At 43.4% G+C, this 16,403-nt stretch overlaps 2 protein-coding genes across 20 annotated transcripts in view; both read left to right on the top strand.

The window, feature by feature from the left end:
* The first annotated feature begins 124 nt into the window (after positions 1 to 124).
* Positions 125 to 9,044, top strand: slc13a1 (solute carrier family 13 member 1). Its single transcript, XM_057053201.1, has 15 exons — positions 125 to 1,603; positions 1,761 to 1,889; positions 2,042 to 2,178; positions 2,298 to 2,464; positions 2,705 to 2,744; positions 2,830 to 2,917; positions 3,038 to 3,195; positions 3,260 to 3,379; positions 3,467 to 3,565; positions 3,952 to 4,053; positions 4,140 to 4,231; positions 5,961 to 6,055; positions 6,761 to 6,922; positions 7,036 to 7,173; positions 7,242 to 9,044. The coding sequence occupies exons 1-15, from the start codon at positions 1,502 to 1,504 to the stop codon at positions 7,383 to 7,385; spliced, it is 1,773 nt and encodes a 590-aa protein (XP_056909181.1). The 5' UTR covers positions 125 to 1,501; the 3' UTR covers positions 7,386 to 9,044.
* A 383-nt stretch (positions 9,045 to 9,427) lies between these two features.
* Positions 9,428 to 16,403, top strand: part of cadps2 (Ca++-dependent secretion activator 2) — a 55,395-nt gene continuing 48,419 nt past the window's right edge. For all 19 annotated transcript variants that reach the window (XR_008953502.1, XR_008953503.1, XR_008953504.1 and 16 more), the window contains exons 1-2: positions 9,428 to 9,958; positions 14,399 to 14,512. Coding sequence is in view for 16 of the 19 variants with exons in the window: in XM_057053188.1 (XP_056909168.1) it covers positions 9,620 to 9,958; positions 14,399 to 14,512 (453 nt within the window). In the remaining 3 variants the exon portion in view is untranslated. The remainder of the gene's footprint in view (positions 9,959 to 14,398; positions 14,513 to 16,403) is intronic.

Genomic DNA, 16,403 nt, shown 5'->3' with positions numbered 1-16,403 from the left:
TATATTATATTATATTATATTATATTATATTATATTATTATATTATATTATATTATATTATATTATATTATATTATATATATATATTATATTATATTATTATATTATATTAGCAATGTCACATGACCCTGGCTAATGAATGAGATTCAGTAACAGAAGAAAATGTGTTTGGACCCTTTTAACCCCCACAAACTTGGAAGCTGTCTGATACAGAATATCAGTGTTAATCAGATAATTCTCCCCCTCCTTATCTAAATGATAGGAGACTCATGGAGGTCCCACATATCTTTGAGGGATATTGATTTCAGTCTGGTGCGTAATTATGTAAGAGCGTTCCTCACGCTTAAAGGTCTCTGCAGATTGACTCAAGTACCCTTCACTGACGCCTGACCCTTTACTTTAGTCTGACTACATCAGAGGGTTCCTGTTTATGAGCATGTGGCCAGCAGGGTAGAGCCATGTGACCCTGTCCAGGAACTACCTGCAGATGTAACTGAATAATTAAAACTTGATCAACACAATAAATGACAAATGCCTGATGCATAAATTCTGTGACTGCTGCAGGTCAATGACAGCATTTTTATAGCAAAGACGTGAAGCTTACCGTATCTCTGATTGAGAGGGAATAACATCCCAACAACAACTTTAATAAGAATGAAATGCAATGAAAGTCCTATGAAAATGTAACAGTTCTCCATCACACATGGGATTTCTGTCTTTCAGCTAAAAGGGTTAATCTTCATCGCACCAGTGAGATTTGGGCTAATGCCTACTTTTTATTCCATGTTTGCTTTATTTGGCTAACAGTCATCCTAAACAGCTGACTGGCTGCTGCTTGGCTGGTCTGAACCAAGTATGCAAGACGAAAGTTAGTTTATGAAGAGAACTACTTTAAACAAAACTTTAAACCTTTATATTGATGTATACACCAGGAAATAAACCAATAAATTCTCCAAAGTTGGCAAAATGGGTTTAATGTTTAATTAGCTTGAACCCTGCCGGTCAAGGTTACTCTTCATATTCAGTGGGGAAATTCAGACAGTAAAAGTGCGGCCAAACAAACTTTAATCGTATGTTTCCCTGTCTCTCTCTCTCTCTCTCTCTTACACACACACACACACACACACACACCACACACACACACACACACACACACACACACACACACACGTAGAGGTTAGCCAGGAAAATGCTAGCTTAGCTTAGCTTCCTTCTAAACAAACTCTGAGTTCTATGAAAAATGTTCAGATTTCACAAGAAAGAGATGAAAGTATGAATTTCCACCAATGATTCTCTTTTTAAAGACTCATAAATTAAAAGCTGTCTGTTTATCTTCTATGTGTGTGTGTTTGTTCAGAGATTATCAGCAATTATGGACCACGTTTGGAAACTCTGCGTTCCTGATATGAACATGAAACCATGTGACCTGAAGGCAGTGGGAGCTCCTAAGAAGAGCATGAACCTTAAGCTGGGACAGTCAGTCAGACAGAGCAGACCCAGAGATGAAGACCCTGAGGAGAACTCTGTGGAACTTTCGCAGCATCATCCTGATCCTGGTGACGCCGCTGCTGCTGCTTCCTCTTCCTCTGGTTATCAGGACGAAAGTTAGTGGCAATAATGTGGACTGACCTGAATCATTGACTGATAGGACGTGTCTTCAAAGGAACTGTGTTGATCATTGTTTCTCTTAATCCTGGCATCCGTCTGTTACAGGTGAGTAAAGCTGTAATAACAACAGTTCCTGCCTCTGTGTCTGTACAGGAAGCAGAATGTTCCTTCGTTTTGTTGCTGATGGCGGTCTTCTGGATGACCGAGGTCATCCCTCTGGCAATGGCTGCCATGCTACCTGCCATTTTGTTCCCCATCTTTGGCATCATGAAATCATCAGACGTGAGTCGGTTTCTCATTGTTTACTATCCCACAGTTGCACTTTAGGAAATAAGCAGCTTTGATTAATTTAAGGAGACAAAATTCTCCCCAACAACAGAAACAATCAGTTTCAAAGAGCAGAACAGTCCGATTCATCAGAAAACTCTTTCTAGGTGGCAAGGGAGTACTTTAAAGACTTTCACTTCCTGCTGGTGGGGGTCATTTGCCTCGCCACATCCATTGCAAAGTGGGGGCTTCACCGCAGGGTGGCCTTGAGGCTGGTGACCTTGGTGGGAGTCAGTCCAGCGTGGTGAGTGTTCACCTGGTCTTTCCTGGTCAGATCGCCTGGTGTTGGCCTTGTGGGAGGCCGGAGCAGGCGCGACACCTTGTGGACATTGTTCCCTGATGGCAGTGTCCTGTCATCTCTAGGCTGATACTGGGCTTCATGTCTGGCACTGCTTTCCTCTCCATGTGGGTCCAAAACACCTCAGCTGTCGCCATGGTGATGCCCATTGTTGAAGCAGTTCTTCAGCAGATCTTGAAGGCCAATGAGAAGCAGATCGCTGGAGAGGTGAACCCCAACCTGCAGATGGACGGTACAGACATGTGATGTTTTGCAGATATTCAAGCATCATGTCAAATCTAACTGAAGAAATGGATTTATGTTGGTTTATGAGTGATCTGATGATGTTAAAGGTCAGAGGTCACTGCAACCACCCAAAGGCTCAGATTTGCAGTAGAATTTGATCACATTTTCAGTGATTGTCAGCATTAGCATCGTTAACAATACTTCATGTAACATTAGAAACGCTAACAGCTGCCTGTTATCAATGTAGAGTCTGATGGCCATGAGGAAAAGATGAAAGAGCCCTCCAGGTACGTGAAGGTCCACTTCCGTCCTTCTGTTGTGAGGCATCGTCAGCAACATCAACCAAAACTTTATTTGTTTGCGTGTGTTTAGTGAACAGAATATTCCAGGTGATCCTGTACCTGACTCTGTCGTCACCACTGTTCCTGACCAAACCACATCATATTTTTGTGCAGCTCAGGTACAAACAACAACAAAGAATGTGCAGGAGATCATGGTTTCATTCAGTTTGAGACTCCAATTGGTTTCTTTTTCATTGTTGTATTTTAAAAGGATTTATTACCGTCTGTGTTGTCTTCAGGGTGCTGAATGTCAGCCTGCAGCATGTGAGGCCAACAAACGGGACCGGATGGTCTGTAAAGCCATGTGCATCGGTATCGCCTACTCCTCCAACATCGGAGGCATCAGCACGCTACCTGGAACGTCACCCAACCTCATCTTCTCTGAGTTCCTGAACCAGTGAGTGAAGCGACAAACCACCCGCACACCCAAACACTGACCTGACGACTGTCTCTGCTTACAGGATGTACCCCAACTGCAACTGCATCAACTTCGGGAACTGGTTGTTGTTGTGCTTCCCCATTAGTCTCATCATGTTGGTGCTGACATGGTTGTGGCTCTACTGGCTCTTCATTGGCTCAGAGTGAGTTTAATCTCAGCCAATCAGCACAAACAGAACTGAACTATCTTATTATCTAATCTGTGTGTGTGTGTATCTCTGTGTGTGAAGCTTCAGCTTCCTGTGGCAATGTGGAGGAGAACAGACAGAGAAAGAGAGAGCAGCAAAGAAAGTGATTGAGGAGGAGTGCAAGTCACTGGGACCAATGAGGTGAGGATACAGTACCTTGCCTTCTTGACCCCTTTATGAATTCTCTCTTCCTTACCTGCTTCTTCTCTCCCCACTTGTTCCCTTTTCTCCTCATTTGTTACCTCTCTTCCTCACATGTTCCCTTTCTTCCTCAATTGTTCCATCTCTGCCACCTGTTCCCTCTCTTCCTTGTGTGTTCCCTCTCCCTCACCTGTTGCCTCTCTCTGCTACCTGTTCTCTCTGTTTCTCACCAGTTCCTTCTCTTCCTCATCTTTTCCCTCTCTTCCGCAAGTGTTCCCTCTCTTCCCCAACTGTTCCCTCTCCTCCTCATTTGTTTCCTCTCTCCCTTTTCACCCTTTTCCTGAATTCCCTTACTATTCTCTCACTGACTCACTGGTTCTTGTCAGTTCTCAGGAGATCTTCACTGGTGTGGTGTTCCTGCTCATGGTCCTGTTGTGGTTGACCAGATCTCCTGGATTTATGCCCGGCTGGTCTTCCCTCTTTCCTCAGTGAGCCACCTACTTTATTTCCTTCACCTGATTCATACGAAAGTGAAAATAGTTCCTGACAAAGGTTGTGATGTGTCTTTGAACAGTTACTCGGGTTACATCACGGACGCCACTGTGGCTCTTCTGCTTGGGCTCCTGTTCTTCATTGTTCCTGCTTATGGACCACAAAAGAAATACGGTACCACCACCGATCAAATAATGTCCAGCATCAGTTTTGATTTGAAAACTTCAGTTGCCTGAAAATGTCTGGTCATAATTTCTGTTCATGTAAACAGTTCAACAGGTGGAAGTTGAACTGATCAGAAAATGATGTAAAGCTCAATATGAAACTATTTTCAATATTTAAAACATTTCTGTGTTTTTGTTTGGTTTGGTTTGGTTTTAAAGTGACAGATGGGAAGAATGAAAACTTCAGGAGATCTGACCTCACAGATAACTTTCACCTTCATTAGTCTGTTGGCATCTTGGCCTGTTTACAGTCATTACCAACTGATGCTAATCAATGGTTTATTAATACCAGACTCCTCTACTCCACCCCAACATGGTTCCTCTGAGCAGAATCTTGAACTCTGGAGATGAAGATGGCCAAGGCCAACACAGCAGGAGGAGACTGAGACGATAGCGAAGTGTTTTCAGGTCATTTCCTCAATTAACAATTTGATTAAGACATAACAGTTTACAGAAACAGTGGAGATCAAGATCAGAACTCTGTTTAGCTGCAGAAGATCTCCAGGAAAATCTGGCAAAGTCCAGAGTTGTGCTTCACTCTTTAACAGCAACACCTGAACAGATTAAACTTCTCAGAAGAGCCAACAGAATAGCAGGCCTGACAGTTTTGTGAGAACAAGTCCCGTTGAACCACAAGATTGTAATAGAACTCAGGCAGTAGTGAGCAAAGGTCTGCGTGGACACAGAATTTACTGGGTAAAAAATCTGTCCAGCTGTAAAGCATGCTTTGGGTTTGTGTTCCGGCCAGTAGGAAGATCTCACATCTAGATGTAAGAATGTAATCAATGCAATTACATCAAATTCTGGAATCAAGCATAAGAGGACCTGTAAAAAAAGCTGAAAAGAAGATGACTTCTATGGATGGATAAGGATCCTAAACACAACTTAGAATCCACTGTAGACCAACTCTTGAGGCTCCAGCCTAAGGCTCCTCACCAAAGAAGAACACTGGTTACAGAGGGCTGTACCCACCATGTCAAGTTGAAAAAAACATTGCGTTTAAAAACACAACAATACAGTCTGACACTCCGTCCGTCAATGTTCACACCTTCACACAGGATCATGTGACCCATCACCACGTGACCCTGCAGACAAAGGGGAAGCTCCCACAAGTTGAACTGGGTCAACAAACCTGCTAAGTCCTCTTAGTTGATCACCCACATCATTAGCATGCTAATAATCCCAAAGGGCGATATCTTCAGGCTCTGATGTCCCAGAAATAGCCTGACTAGCTACAGAAGCCTCAACAAGCTCTGATGCTGGCCACAGGGGGCGCTGTTGAGCACTAACTCTGCGTGTGTTCCTTCTGTTATTTTAAAAACATAAAATATGAAAATAAAGGGATTTTGTTTAAAATCTTAAGGGAAGTTGTCATCTTCCACCCACTGAACTTTTTACATTAACAGATATTTGACAAGGGGCCCAACAACTGTAGAAAACTAGGTGGAGGTGATTGGAATGACCGACAACTGATTGGAAAAAAGCTAAAAGGTCAATGAATCAACATGGGATGTTAGACACACATATGTCTCATGCTCCTGGTTACAATTTAAGCGGGCCTGACTTGGGTCAGGCATGATGTCAATTAGCTCATTAGCTTTGCTGGTGGCAAACACGTCATTAGAATTTGTAGTATGTGCGGATGAGCTTTCTTATTAGTTTGTTTCTTCTCCAACCAGTGTCAATGATCTCCTGGAGGGAGTTCCAAGAGTCCATGCCCTGGAATGTGGCCCTGCTAGTCGGCGGAGGATTCGCACTTGCCGAAGGAACAAAAGTAGCATTTTCACTTTGACTTTTTATTTGATTTTATTTTTTACCTTTAGCACTTCAGATATTTTATTAATAATTCACCTGTTTCACTTCACAACAGAGACTCCTCACAGACAATGAATTTTTAGATCCCTGATTGGTTCTGACTTATTTATCAGAATTCTGATATTGCTTGTCTCAGACTTCTGAGAAATTTATCCTGGGGTGAATTTTAGGGCTAAAATACATAAATAATATACTGAAATATTTCCAATTACTTTAAAAATTGAGAAATAGTCAGAGGGTGCTTCTTGGTTCCTGAGGTCCTCCTCCAGAAGGTTCTGCTTCTGTGTCTTAGAGGCATCTTGTGCTCTGATCTGAGTGTAGCACTATTAGCATTGTCATCTTTTTAGGTTCTGATTCTAGAAATCAGGATCTGATCCAGGCTCTCTTGGGAAGGTAATGTTTGTGGTTGTGTGTGGGTAAAGGGTAGGAGCTTATGCTGTATTCTATATATTTTTATACACATCTGTTAAGATTGCAGGAAGTTACTCAGATTTCTGTTGATTTTTTTTTAAATGTTTATTTTATTTCACCAGGAGAACTACTCAAAATTAAATACAATGATACAATGTACATCCATTTTTTTAAATGAAGAAAACAGATGTCCCTAGTTAAGCAGTGTATATTGGTGGTCCACTCTTGGCCGTGTGTGTGTGTCTGCGTGTAGGTGTCAGGTCTGTCTCTGTGGGTTGCTGAACTTCTGGAACCTCTGGGTGACCTGCCTGTGTTAGCCACCATCACTGTCGCATGCATCATTGTCACCACCGTAACAGAGGTGACCAGCAACGCGGCAACCATCACCATCTTCCTCCCCATCCTTTCAGCCCTGGTAGGTCTATGCTGACATTAGTTAGGTTTGCTTTAATTGTCCTTTGTCAGCAAACAGGAAGTTCAGCACCTGGAGCTGGTGACATTGTTGCCATCCTGTGTGTCTGTTTGCAGGCAGAAGCCATCCAGGTGAACCCACTCTACGTCCTGATCCCCACCACACTGTGCACCTCCTACTCCTTCCTTCTCCCAGTGTCCAACCCACCCAACGCCGTCGTGTTCAGCTACGGACACCTGACTATCATGGACATGGTGAGAAGAACACCAACATCAGGAAAAGGTCATTAACCTACAGCTGTTATAATTGTCTCTTGTCGCAGGTGAAAGCGGGTATTGGCACTAATGTCATCGGCGTCCTTGCTACTCTCTTGGCTGTGGCCACGTGGGGAGTTCCGTTATTCTCGCTGGATACGTACCCTGACTGGGCTCCGGTGTATCCTGGCTCCAACTCCACATCACCATGACAACAAGGATCCATTGTTTTCAGCATCAACATTTTCAGTTTTTCTACAGTTCTAATGATAATACAGGACTGATATTTACTCATTTACAATTCATCTCCATGGAAACACTCAACTTTTGTTTTTTCTCTGCACTTGTGTTATAGTAATAAGTCAGACCCAGCTTTACGTCGAGACTTACAGCTCGTACAGTTAGTGTGGTCAACACATTCTTGTCAAGGGTGTGGGTTTGATTCCGTGTTCATGGTCTTTCCTTGTGGAGTCTCCATGTCTTCCTGGTGTCTGTGAGGAGTCTCTGTTGTACTGGTGTCTGTGAGGAGTCTCCATGTCTTCCTGGTGTCTGTGAGGAGTCTCCATGTGTGGCCCTGGTCTGTGAGGGTTCTCCATGTTGTCCTGGTGTCTGTGAGGAATTAATTTAATAAATTAATTTAATAAATTAAATAATTTGTGACTCAGTAGAAATTTAGTATAAATGGGATGATGGGATGGTCAATAGATACAATAACTGAATTGGTAAATATTTCCTTAAATTATCAATATGGTGCTAAAAGGGTAGTTAATGAATGTTGGATAACAATAATAAAAAGAAGATAATAACAGTAATTTGGGGAAAAAAACACCACTCTGAGAACATCGACCTTCTCCAAGCAGCTCATTTCCTCACAGAATGTGACCTACACCCATAGTATATTCTGCATATAGGTGCATAACATAGGTGGTTTCTGATCACAGCCCCTTGGTTTGGCAGAGCTACTAATAATACCAGGCATGACTTGTTTATTTGTGATGAATGTGAAGAAAAAGTGTCATTGCGCTCCACAACATTTAATTCAGTTTGCTGTTGTTAAAACAGTGAAAAATAAGCATAGTCAAAAATAGAACAACAGAGCCAAAATCAAAATCAGCCAAAGTCCCTTCAGTAGGGCCACCTTTTGGTGTTGGATGGTTCAAAACCTTCTAGACGTTTAACAGACCGTAAAGTCAGATGTGTGTTAGGGTGCTTCCCTCTAGTGGTCAGAACTGAGCTGTGAATTTGAACGTTGTATAACTGTAAATATAAATCTAGACAGGAAGTAACGCTTGTGTGTTACAGTACTTTATTTAGGTGTTTCCCCCGTCTTTATATTTTATAAAGGAATAAAAATGATCTTGCTTTGGACACCTTTACACAGTTTCACTTTAGCATGAACTAGTTCAGACCAGTTGAACTGAAAACAAACTTAATTTATCACTGAAATAATGCTTTCGTTGTTTATGCATTTTTGCATTCTGCCTGGCCTATCTGATCTAACCCTGCAAAATATTGTTGGCGAAGTGAGCAAATATTTATTTCCATGCAATCATCAGATGATATATTGGTGACAGATCTTGAGTAAATACAAGATCTTCCAGAACTTCCTGAATCATGATGAAAAAGTACCCAAATCATTTTTTTAAAATAAATGCAAAGTGTAATTGGTTTCGAAGTGTGTGTAAATTTCAGTATAATGAAGATAAATATTAACCTGTTGCTTTTTGCTACTTTGGTTCCCAAAAACTTGCTGATTGAGTTCAGGTTAAAGATCTTCTCTTTAGCCTAAACTCTCACTCATGCTTCAAAAATACACCCACTGTTCAATGTGCTACGTCTCTATGCTTCGGTAAATAAAAAAAGTGAACGTTTTTGTTTGTTTGCTTACCTGGTCCCCAGATTCAACCATTTACTCTTATTGTATTTTGAAATTATAACTTTAAATATTCTAATGAGCTAATGTTTAAAAGGCAAAATTTCATGTTTACAATGTTTGAATTACAACACCTGTACAATATTTTTATGTGAATACCACTAAAATAAACATTGAAATGCTGAACTATGCCACTGTGGATGTCGTCGTTTGAGGTATAATTCTGAATTAATAAGACGAGGTAAAAGTAACACGTTTCAACAAGTATCATTTTTTAAACAGAGTGAGACGTCCTGTCTGACACTCTTCGGCAGCCACAGGTTTCTCACCTGTGAGCGAGCTGGGGCGCGCGCTGCCATTCCAGCACTGTGTGACGGAACGAAACGCACGCGGCGACAACCTCTTGAGTACCCGCCGATAAGGCTCCGCCCACTCGCCAAAAAAGCCGTCGGTGGAACTAGTGGCTGCAGTCACAGCGCGGAAGCGGCAGATGAGCGCGGTGGTTGAACGCCACGTCAACTAAAACAAACAAACTTGTTTTTCTCTGCGCGCACTCTTCCACCACTCGGAGCCATGCTGGACCCTTCCTCTAGCGAAGACACCGGCGGGGAGTCCGACCCAGAAGTTATTTGGGAGGGTCCGCACAAACCAGCCTCCTCTTCAGCAGGGAAGCGGTGCGACACCGGCGGTGCGGTGCCTGGAGGTGCCCGCGGCAGACGCGCAAAAGACGATGGCACCACAGGTGGGGGGGGGGAGGAGGAGGAGAAGGAGGAGGAGAGGAAAGAGCGAGAGCGGATCCAGGAGGAACAGCAGAGGAAGATTAAACTTCAGATATACGTGTTTGTCCTGCGATGCATCGCGTACCCGTTCAACGCCAAGCAGCCCACCGACATGGCCCGGCGGCAGCAGAAGGTGAGCCGCCGCAGACACCTGTTGTTCGTTGTGAAGGGAGCGCAACCTCCTTCAGAAACTGGTCCGTTTCGAAATAAATCTACTGCTTGACACGATCCGTTCTTTTCAGATAAACATTGACGCGCTGAGGAATTCGGCACACGTATGATCAACCTTTTAGGCTTTTGCTGTCCTCCACGATTCTCTGTTGCATCATTTCCAGGCCCATGAAATTATTTATCCCAAAGTGATTTTCTAAAAACTTCCAAACAGCTGAGGCAACAGATTAAATAAATAGAGATGAAGTTTGAGGTGTAATGAGTTCACGTTCAAGTTTGCAAACGCTCAAGAAGTTGGTGCTGAAATGTGTTCAGTCGCGTACACGACACAGGCGTGCACGTTAGTCCTGTGGTAACTCCAGCAGCGCTTGAGGAGTCTTTGTGAAAACATTGATCCAGATTACACAAAACTAATGAGATATATCTCAGACAGAACTTTGTTAAACTAGAAAACTCATAGTAACCATAGCATCGCTGTTCGTTTGTACTTCCTGTTTTATTTTGACAGTCTGCCATGCACTTCCTGCTGCCGAGTGATTTAGAGTGTTTGTGTTTGAAGCCGATGCAGCTCAACCTTCAGGCCAGTTTAGTCTCTTGATTTCCTGTTTAAAGGAGTTTCAGTGGCTCCACCTCCACTGTGGTGTTCTGCCCCTCTATTGGAGGGTGAGAGGACCACCTCCCCCTGCGGGGCAGCCTGGAATGTTGGTAACAGTGGTTCTGTGGCAGCGTCTTCTGCTGCTGGTAATTCTTCTTAAACAAGAAGTGTCACTGAGCTATGGTGAGATGATGTCAGCAGGCAGCCTGGTGGTCTGATGTCTGAAGAAGATGCCTTTCAGCCCAGGAAAAACCGGACCATGTGCTACTATGTGGACCAGAATATGACCGCCAGAAACATGTTGGTCACATGATTATCAGTGATTATTAGCTGTGTTCTTTTCTCCTCCATTGTTCTGATCCATCTCCAGCTTGGTTCATCTGTGCACTTGAACTGATTCTAGATGTGTAGAGTCCTGCTGGATTAGATGTGGCTGTAGACTCTGGGATTACTTCCACCATCGCTAAACGGGTCTGAAACAACAGGCTTCTCCATCTAAAACCTGTTCTTCTGTGTCAGCTCTTCAATCTTTGAATTGTGGATGTAAACAATTGCTGCATTACCTGTTGGACTCAGCTGAGGACCAGAGCCAGTGTTGGCAGCTGTATTGAAACATGAAACACAAACTCTGTGGTACTGGAGGAGGAGTTAATGATGCTTAGCTTCTGCCCACGCATAAACAGAGCTTACAGTGTGTTTGCTCTGATAAACCTCCAGAAAAACACATGAATGGTACCAGAGAAAGTTTGTGGATCACCTGAGGAACCACAGACGACAGCAGCATGTGCTGAGCTGTTTTCATGTTGTTTTTTTTCACCTCTTAATCCACCTCATCTTGAACAACACCACCTTCTTCTGCTAAGATTAGCTGAAAGCAGCAGCCGTCCTGTGGTACCATCTCTCCCTCACTGTCACATCCTGAGATGTGATTCTTTTTTCAGAGAGTTTTGCAACATCTTCTCCTCCTCTGATGTCTCTGCAGGGTTTCCTCTCAGCCAGGAGCTCCATGGAGAGTTTCAGTCAGCGCCACCTCCCAAACTATTAGTAAATTCAGTGTGACAACACACACATCTGCAGCCAAAGAGGGTTATTGTTCTACAACTGAAACTTTTGCTGCCACAAACGTGAGATAAAACAATCATCTTTTTTCCAGTTTGGAGTTCCTTTGATGCTCTTTTCTGTTTCCTGGATCTTCTTTTCTTTGTCATATCTGATTCAAACGTTGAGTTTTCAGCCTTTCACCCCAGAGAGGATTCAACTTTCCGACTGTTGTTCTTACTGTATTTCACGTTGCCAGTCCAACATGGACTTTTCACAGATACTCAACCTTCAGGTATAATGACTTGGACAGGAACTGAACCATAGACACCCCTGGCTCTGGTTCTCTGGATGTATTACACATGGTAAATAAACTGTTTTTAGATTTGTCTGAGCTGCCGCCTGGTTCTGGTTGTTTCTGTCAGAGACGATTGACGTCCCCTCAGCTGTCATCACCACTGTCCTGGGACTTGGCTACGCCATGCCTGTGCAGCCAACTGAAGGAGGATGAGGTGTTCCAGGAGCGCCTGTCATTTATGTTTGTGCTCTGATAATGAATGATTGAGCCATGTGGGTTTTCAGTGTTCACAGGGACGGACAAACTCTTCCTCATTAGACCGCCATGCCTCGGGGTCAGGTAACGGTTCACAAGTATGACACTGCACTAGACTAGGTTGCTCTCTGTTCGGAGGAAGTTCATTTCCAGGTGCACTGCAAAGACCATGAAAATCCTTTAAAAACATTTTAGTTTTATTGACCGAATCAGGTCACAACAGCAATGGGTGTGTAGAACTGTCTCTGGTCTTGTACACTTAATTGTCCCCTGCAAAATGACGACGTATCATTGGCTATCATTTCGGTCCAAACCTGCCTTTTTCACATTGCTTTTATCTCCTAAATCAGATGAGTCTGAACATTAGTGCTGTCAATAACCACAGAGGCAGCAAAGAGGCAGTATGATGGGTGTGATTACGTTATGGCACCAAGTAGGTGGTTCATGCAGCATTGGGACACAGTCCACTTGTCCATCTCAAAAATGTGGATGGTGGGTTTAGTTCTGATCTCATAAATTCTCCAGCTTAACTGGCGGCGATGATAATTGGAGGGTGGACTCGCTCGCCGCCGCGATCTGCTTCTATTTTTATCTCCCTGTTGAAGTCATAGCAGTCATCTTTGCCCTGCTCCCCCCCAGTCTTTACTCTTCGTTGTCCTGCTGTCCCCCTACGCACACATATACACACACTCATAAACTCACATACACACACAGATGATCTGGCAGCTCCGCCCTTACAGGACTTTCCTGTTTTAGTAAAAACACTGAAAGCTGGTTGAGATCATGTGACCTCTGAGTCAGCTGTTAAAATCTAACAGTGTGGGGAAACCAAAGAGGAAGTGACCTGGTGGCACTACTTCCTTCCTCTGATACTGGGGAGCAGAACCAGAACCTTCCACTTGCTTTACAGCCAGTTTAGTGGTTAACTGACTGGGATTCAGCTGACCTTAGATCAGATCATCCAACTCCATTCTCACATGTTCACATCAGAATTCAGAACTAGCAACAGCACTTTATTTTTTCATTAAGTCTAAAATTCTTAAAACAGAAAGACTCATTTGTTTCTAATTTTTGTCCTCATTGGTAGCAGTGTGTTGACAGAGTGGAGACTGTCAGGGTTGGGCTTCCCACTCTGTTGTCATGGTTTCCACTGTTCAGTAGACGTTCTGTGTTTCTGTTCTCAGGTTCATCATGGTGCGCCAAGAGCAGCAGACCTGATTGGCCATCTGATTAACTGTTATTTGATGCCTTTGGATCTGATGAACACATGAATACTGTCAGCTCTGAAAGTGTCCCAATCAGGCTCTAATATTGAAGGAAAAACATCCTTCAAGCACTTTAAAGTCTCTCATGATGTAAAAAAGGAACGAAGAACAGCACTAATCCAGGTGTTAGCATTAGTGAATCAAAACCTCCTGCAATCTTTAAATCAATTGGGGATCCACTACTCAATCCCTGATGCCACGGCCCTAAAACCACAGTAGTACTAATGACAACATGTGAGAGAAATTCATGGAGCACTCCACTGTTGCAGCAGCTTCTCTTTTCATCCGCTGTAGTTAAAGGCGGCTAAACCTGGAGGAAACCCACGCAGGACCCTGTGAGACGCAGATAAGTCCACCCTCTGTCACTCGCAGGATAGATTTACTGTTGGCAGCAGTGTGTTTCATCTTCATCCACATGCAGCTCTGCCTATTGTGGGCTTGACCAGACAAATGAGAATGCTGACATTCTTGCCAATGTTTTCTTTTCTGCTCTGCTCTGAGGGGTTCTGTTATCGGAAAGTAGGTCTTCCAGATGTTAGCAAGGTCCAGGAAAATCTCTTCTTCACATGGGCCATTTGTGGACCAGAAAATTTCAATCTCTCCATTTTTCAGTTGAATGTGTGAATCTGGTTCAGGAGTTTCAAGTTTGGATTCAATCAAAGGTTCTGTCTGAAGATGTTTCAGCCAGTAACGTGACAGAACATCAGTAATGTTGTTCCACATGACTGCTGCCTCTGCATTAGGGAAGGTCAGTCAGCCGTCAAGTGATGACCCTGAAACCTCCAGATGATCGACATTGTTCCCAGACTCAAAAGGTCCATCAGAGCTCTGCGGTGCTGCTACAGGTTTCCTTCTGTTATTGAGAAGCTAATGTGCTAATGGTGGAATGTCTAATCTGCTCCTTGTTCTCTTTCATCCCTTCTTCTCTTCATCTCTTCTGTCTGCTCTCAGGTGAACAAGCAGCAGCTTCAGGCGGTGAAGGAACGGTTTTTGGCGTTTCTCAGTGGGGAGACTCAGATTGTGGCTGATGAAGCCTTCTGCAATGCAGTTAGGAGCTACTATGAGGCAAGAACTTTTTCTAAAAGCTCTGTTTCTGTTTGAATAAATTATATTGTAGGAGGCGGAGGTTTGATTCTGGGCTCAAAATTCAAAGAAATGGAGGATAAATTCATAATAAACCAGACTGACATTAACTTCTAAACCATCCACACAGTGAAGCTCAACATTACTGATAGAAGGTTAGAATTCAAGAGCTGAGAATGGAGAGCTGGGTGAAGGAGGAGGAAAAGAATGCATCATAGAAAAGCCTCCTCTGATTCATTGTCTCTCTCAGGTTGACAGGATGGAGGCTGCTGCACCTTCAAACACTGCAGGTGTTCCAAAGAAAGATCTGTCAGTCAGAACTAGATCAGATCAGCATTTACATGACCATTAAAGTCAGCCACAATCATGACTTCGTCACAAGTGAGACCAGAAGAACTCTGTTACACAACCACAGACAGAACAAAACAGAACTGATGAGTGATGCCCAGAGCCTTTCAGATCCCCTGGAGCCAGTTTAGGTTTGGGGATCACTCAATGTTATTGGTGAACCTTCGAGGAACCTTTAGTAATCTGGGGCAGAAATGTTCTAGAGGGCTGAAGGTGTTTGTTAGCAGGTGGTGATTCTAGCTCTGCCTCCTGGCCAAAGAGAGTACAATCATCTGGATGGACACGTCTTTCCTTCTCAGACCACATTTTCACCAAAAACTCTGCTTTTGTTTCAAGATTCTTTGGACACCAAAGGCACAGTGAGTTTTCCAAAGATTCACTGAGGTTTATTTATATTATGCACAGTATTGACAGCAAGCTCACCTGAGCAATGAAATGTTTAAAACCAGGTAGGCAGCAACTCCAGTGTCCCGTCCTAAAAACCTCCTATAATAATCAAACTATTACACAGTGGAACAAAGGCGAGGTTAGTAAAGGGCCCAGAGATGGTGGGTCACCTCGGACTGGTGACTATCAGGCTCTCTCTTACTGCTGTGTTAGTCAGGTGAGATCTGATGGGGTGTTTTATTCCAAAACAGGTTAAGAGTTTAATCCAGAGAATTGACAGAAGTCACATTGTGTTTTCTGCTGCAAGTTTTTCACCTTCAATTGAGTGTTGAAAGGTTTGGTCAGGTGGTTTGACGGAAAGCTGCTGGTTGATCTGTACTTCCTGTCTCAGGTGTTAGAGGTTAGTTCTGTCATTGCTGGTGCTTCAGGTCTCACACACACCAGGTACCGCCAGAGGCAGGAAAGCCCCCCCCCCACCCACACACACACTCTCTCTTGTGTAACTCTGCTCCTGTCTGACAGTGTCGATGTAGCAGCCCCTTCCTGCTTTTTCTGTATAAATGTATTGCTGCAGTTCTTTCTTCACCTCTCATTTTCACAGCTTCTTTAATCGCTGTGAAAATAGGAGCAGGTTATCACTGGTGTGTATTTATGTGTGACCACCAGTTGTTGCTCCCAGTGCTGTAGTGGTATCCCTTCCCAGAAAGTTTCACAATTGATCAAACCCAACATCGGATGATGACCCACCCTTTAATAATACCAATGACCACCAGTGATGGCATTCAGTAAACCAGTACAGTTTATAGAACTCTAGGATTCCCCCAGTTTAGAACTGAAGAAGCATCCTGTATCAGAGGTCAAACATGTTCAGAAAACTAAAAGAAGTCCAACTGCCTTCGACCTGGCTGACTGAGGTTAACCAGTGGAGATGTTTATGTGCTCATTTTAGCAGATTGTGACACTCAGCCAGTGGTTTTACTTTAGCTTTAATGAGCCTCAGATATGACGTGATGATCACATGATGTTTACGAGTGATTGGAAGAAAATCCATGCAGCTTCATTTGGTGGTGTGGCTGTGGTCTCTGACCTTGCTGATGTTTATGAATGACTTTCATACAGTTAGAATCTGTAACATTAT

Source organism: Takifugu flavidus, chromosome 13 (genome assembly GCF_003711565.1).
Source record: "Takifugu flavidus isolate HTHZ2018 chromosome 13, ASM371156v2, whole genome shotgun sequence".
NCBI lineage: Eukaryota > Metazoa > Chordata > Actinopteri > Tetraodontiformes > Tetraodontidae > Takifugu > Takifugu flavidus.
The sequence above is the reverse complement of the archived record's forward strand: the minus strand, read 5'-3'. Positions and strand labels throughout refer to the sequence as shown.

What these genes read in the sequence shown, in the direction of transcription:
- slc13a1 (XM_057053201.1), top strand. Translation starts at nt 1,502, where the DNA reads ATGAAGACCCTGAGGAGAACTCTGTGGAACTTTCGCAGCATCATCCTG. An exon ending in TGGCTCTTCATTGGCTCAGA is followed by an intron (nt 3,380 to 3,466) that starts GTGAGTTTAATC and finishes CTGTGTGTGAAG; the next exon opens with CTTCAGCTTCCTGTGGCAAT. An exon ending in CACTTGCCGAAGGAACAAAA is followed by an intron (nt 6,056 to 6,760) that starts GTAGCATTTTCA and finishes GTCTGCGTGTAG; the next exon opens with GTGTCAGGTCTGTCTCTGTG.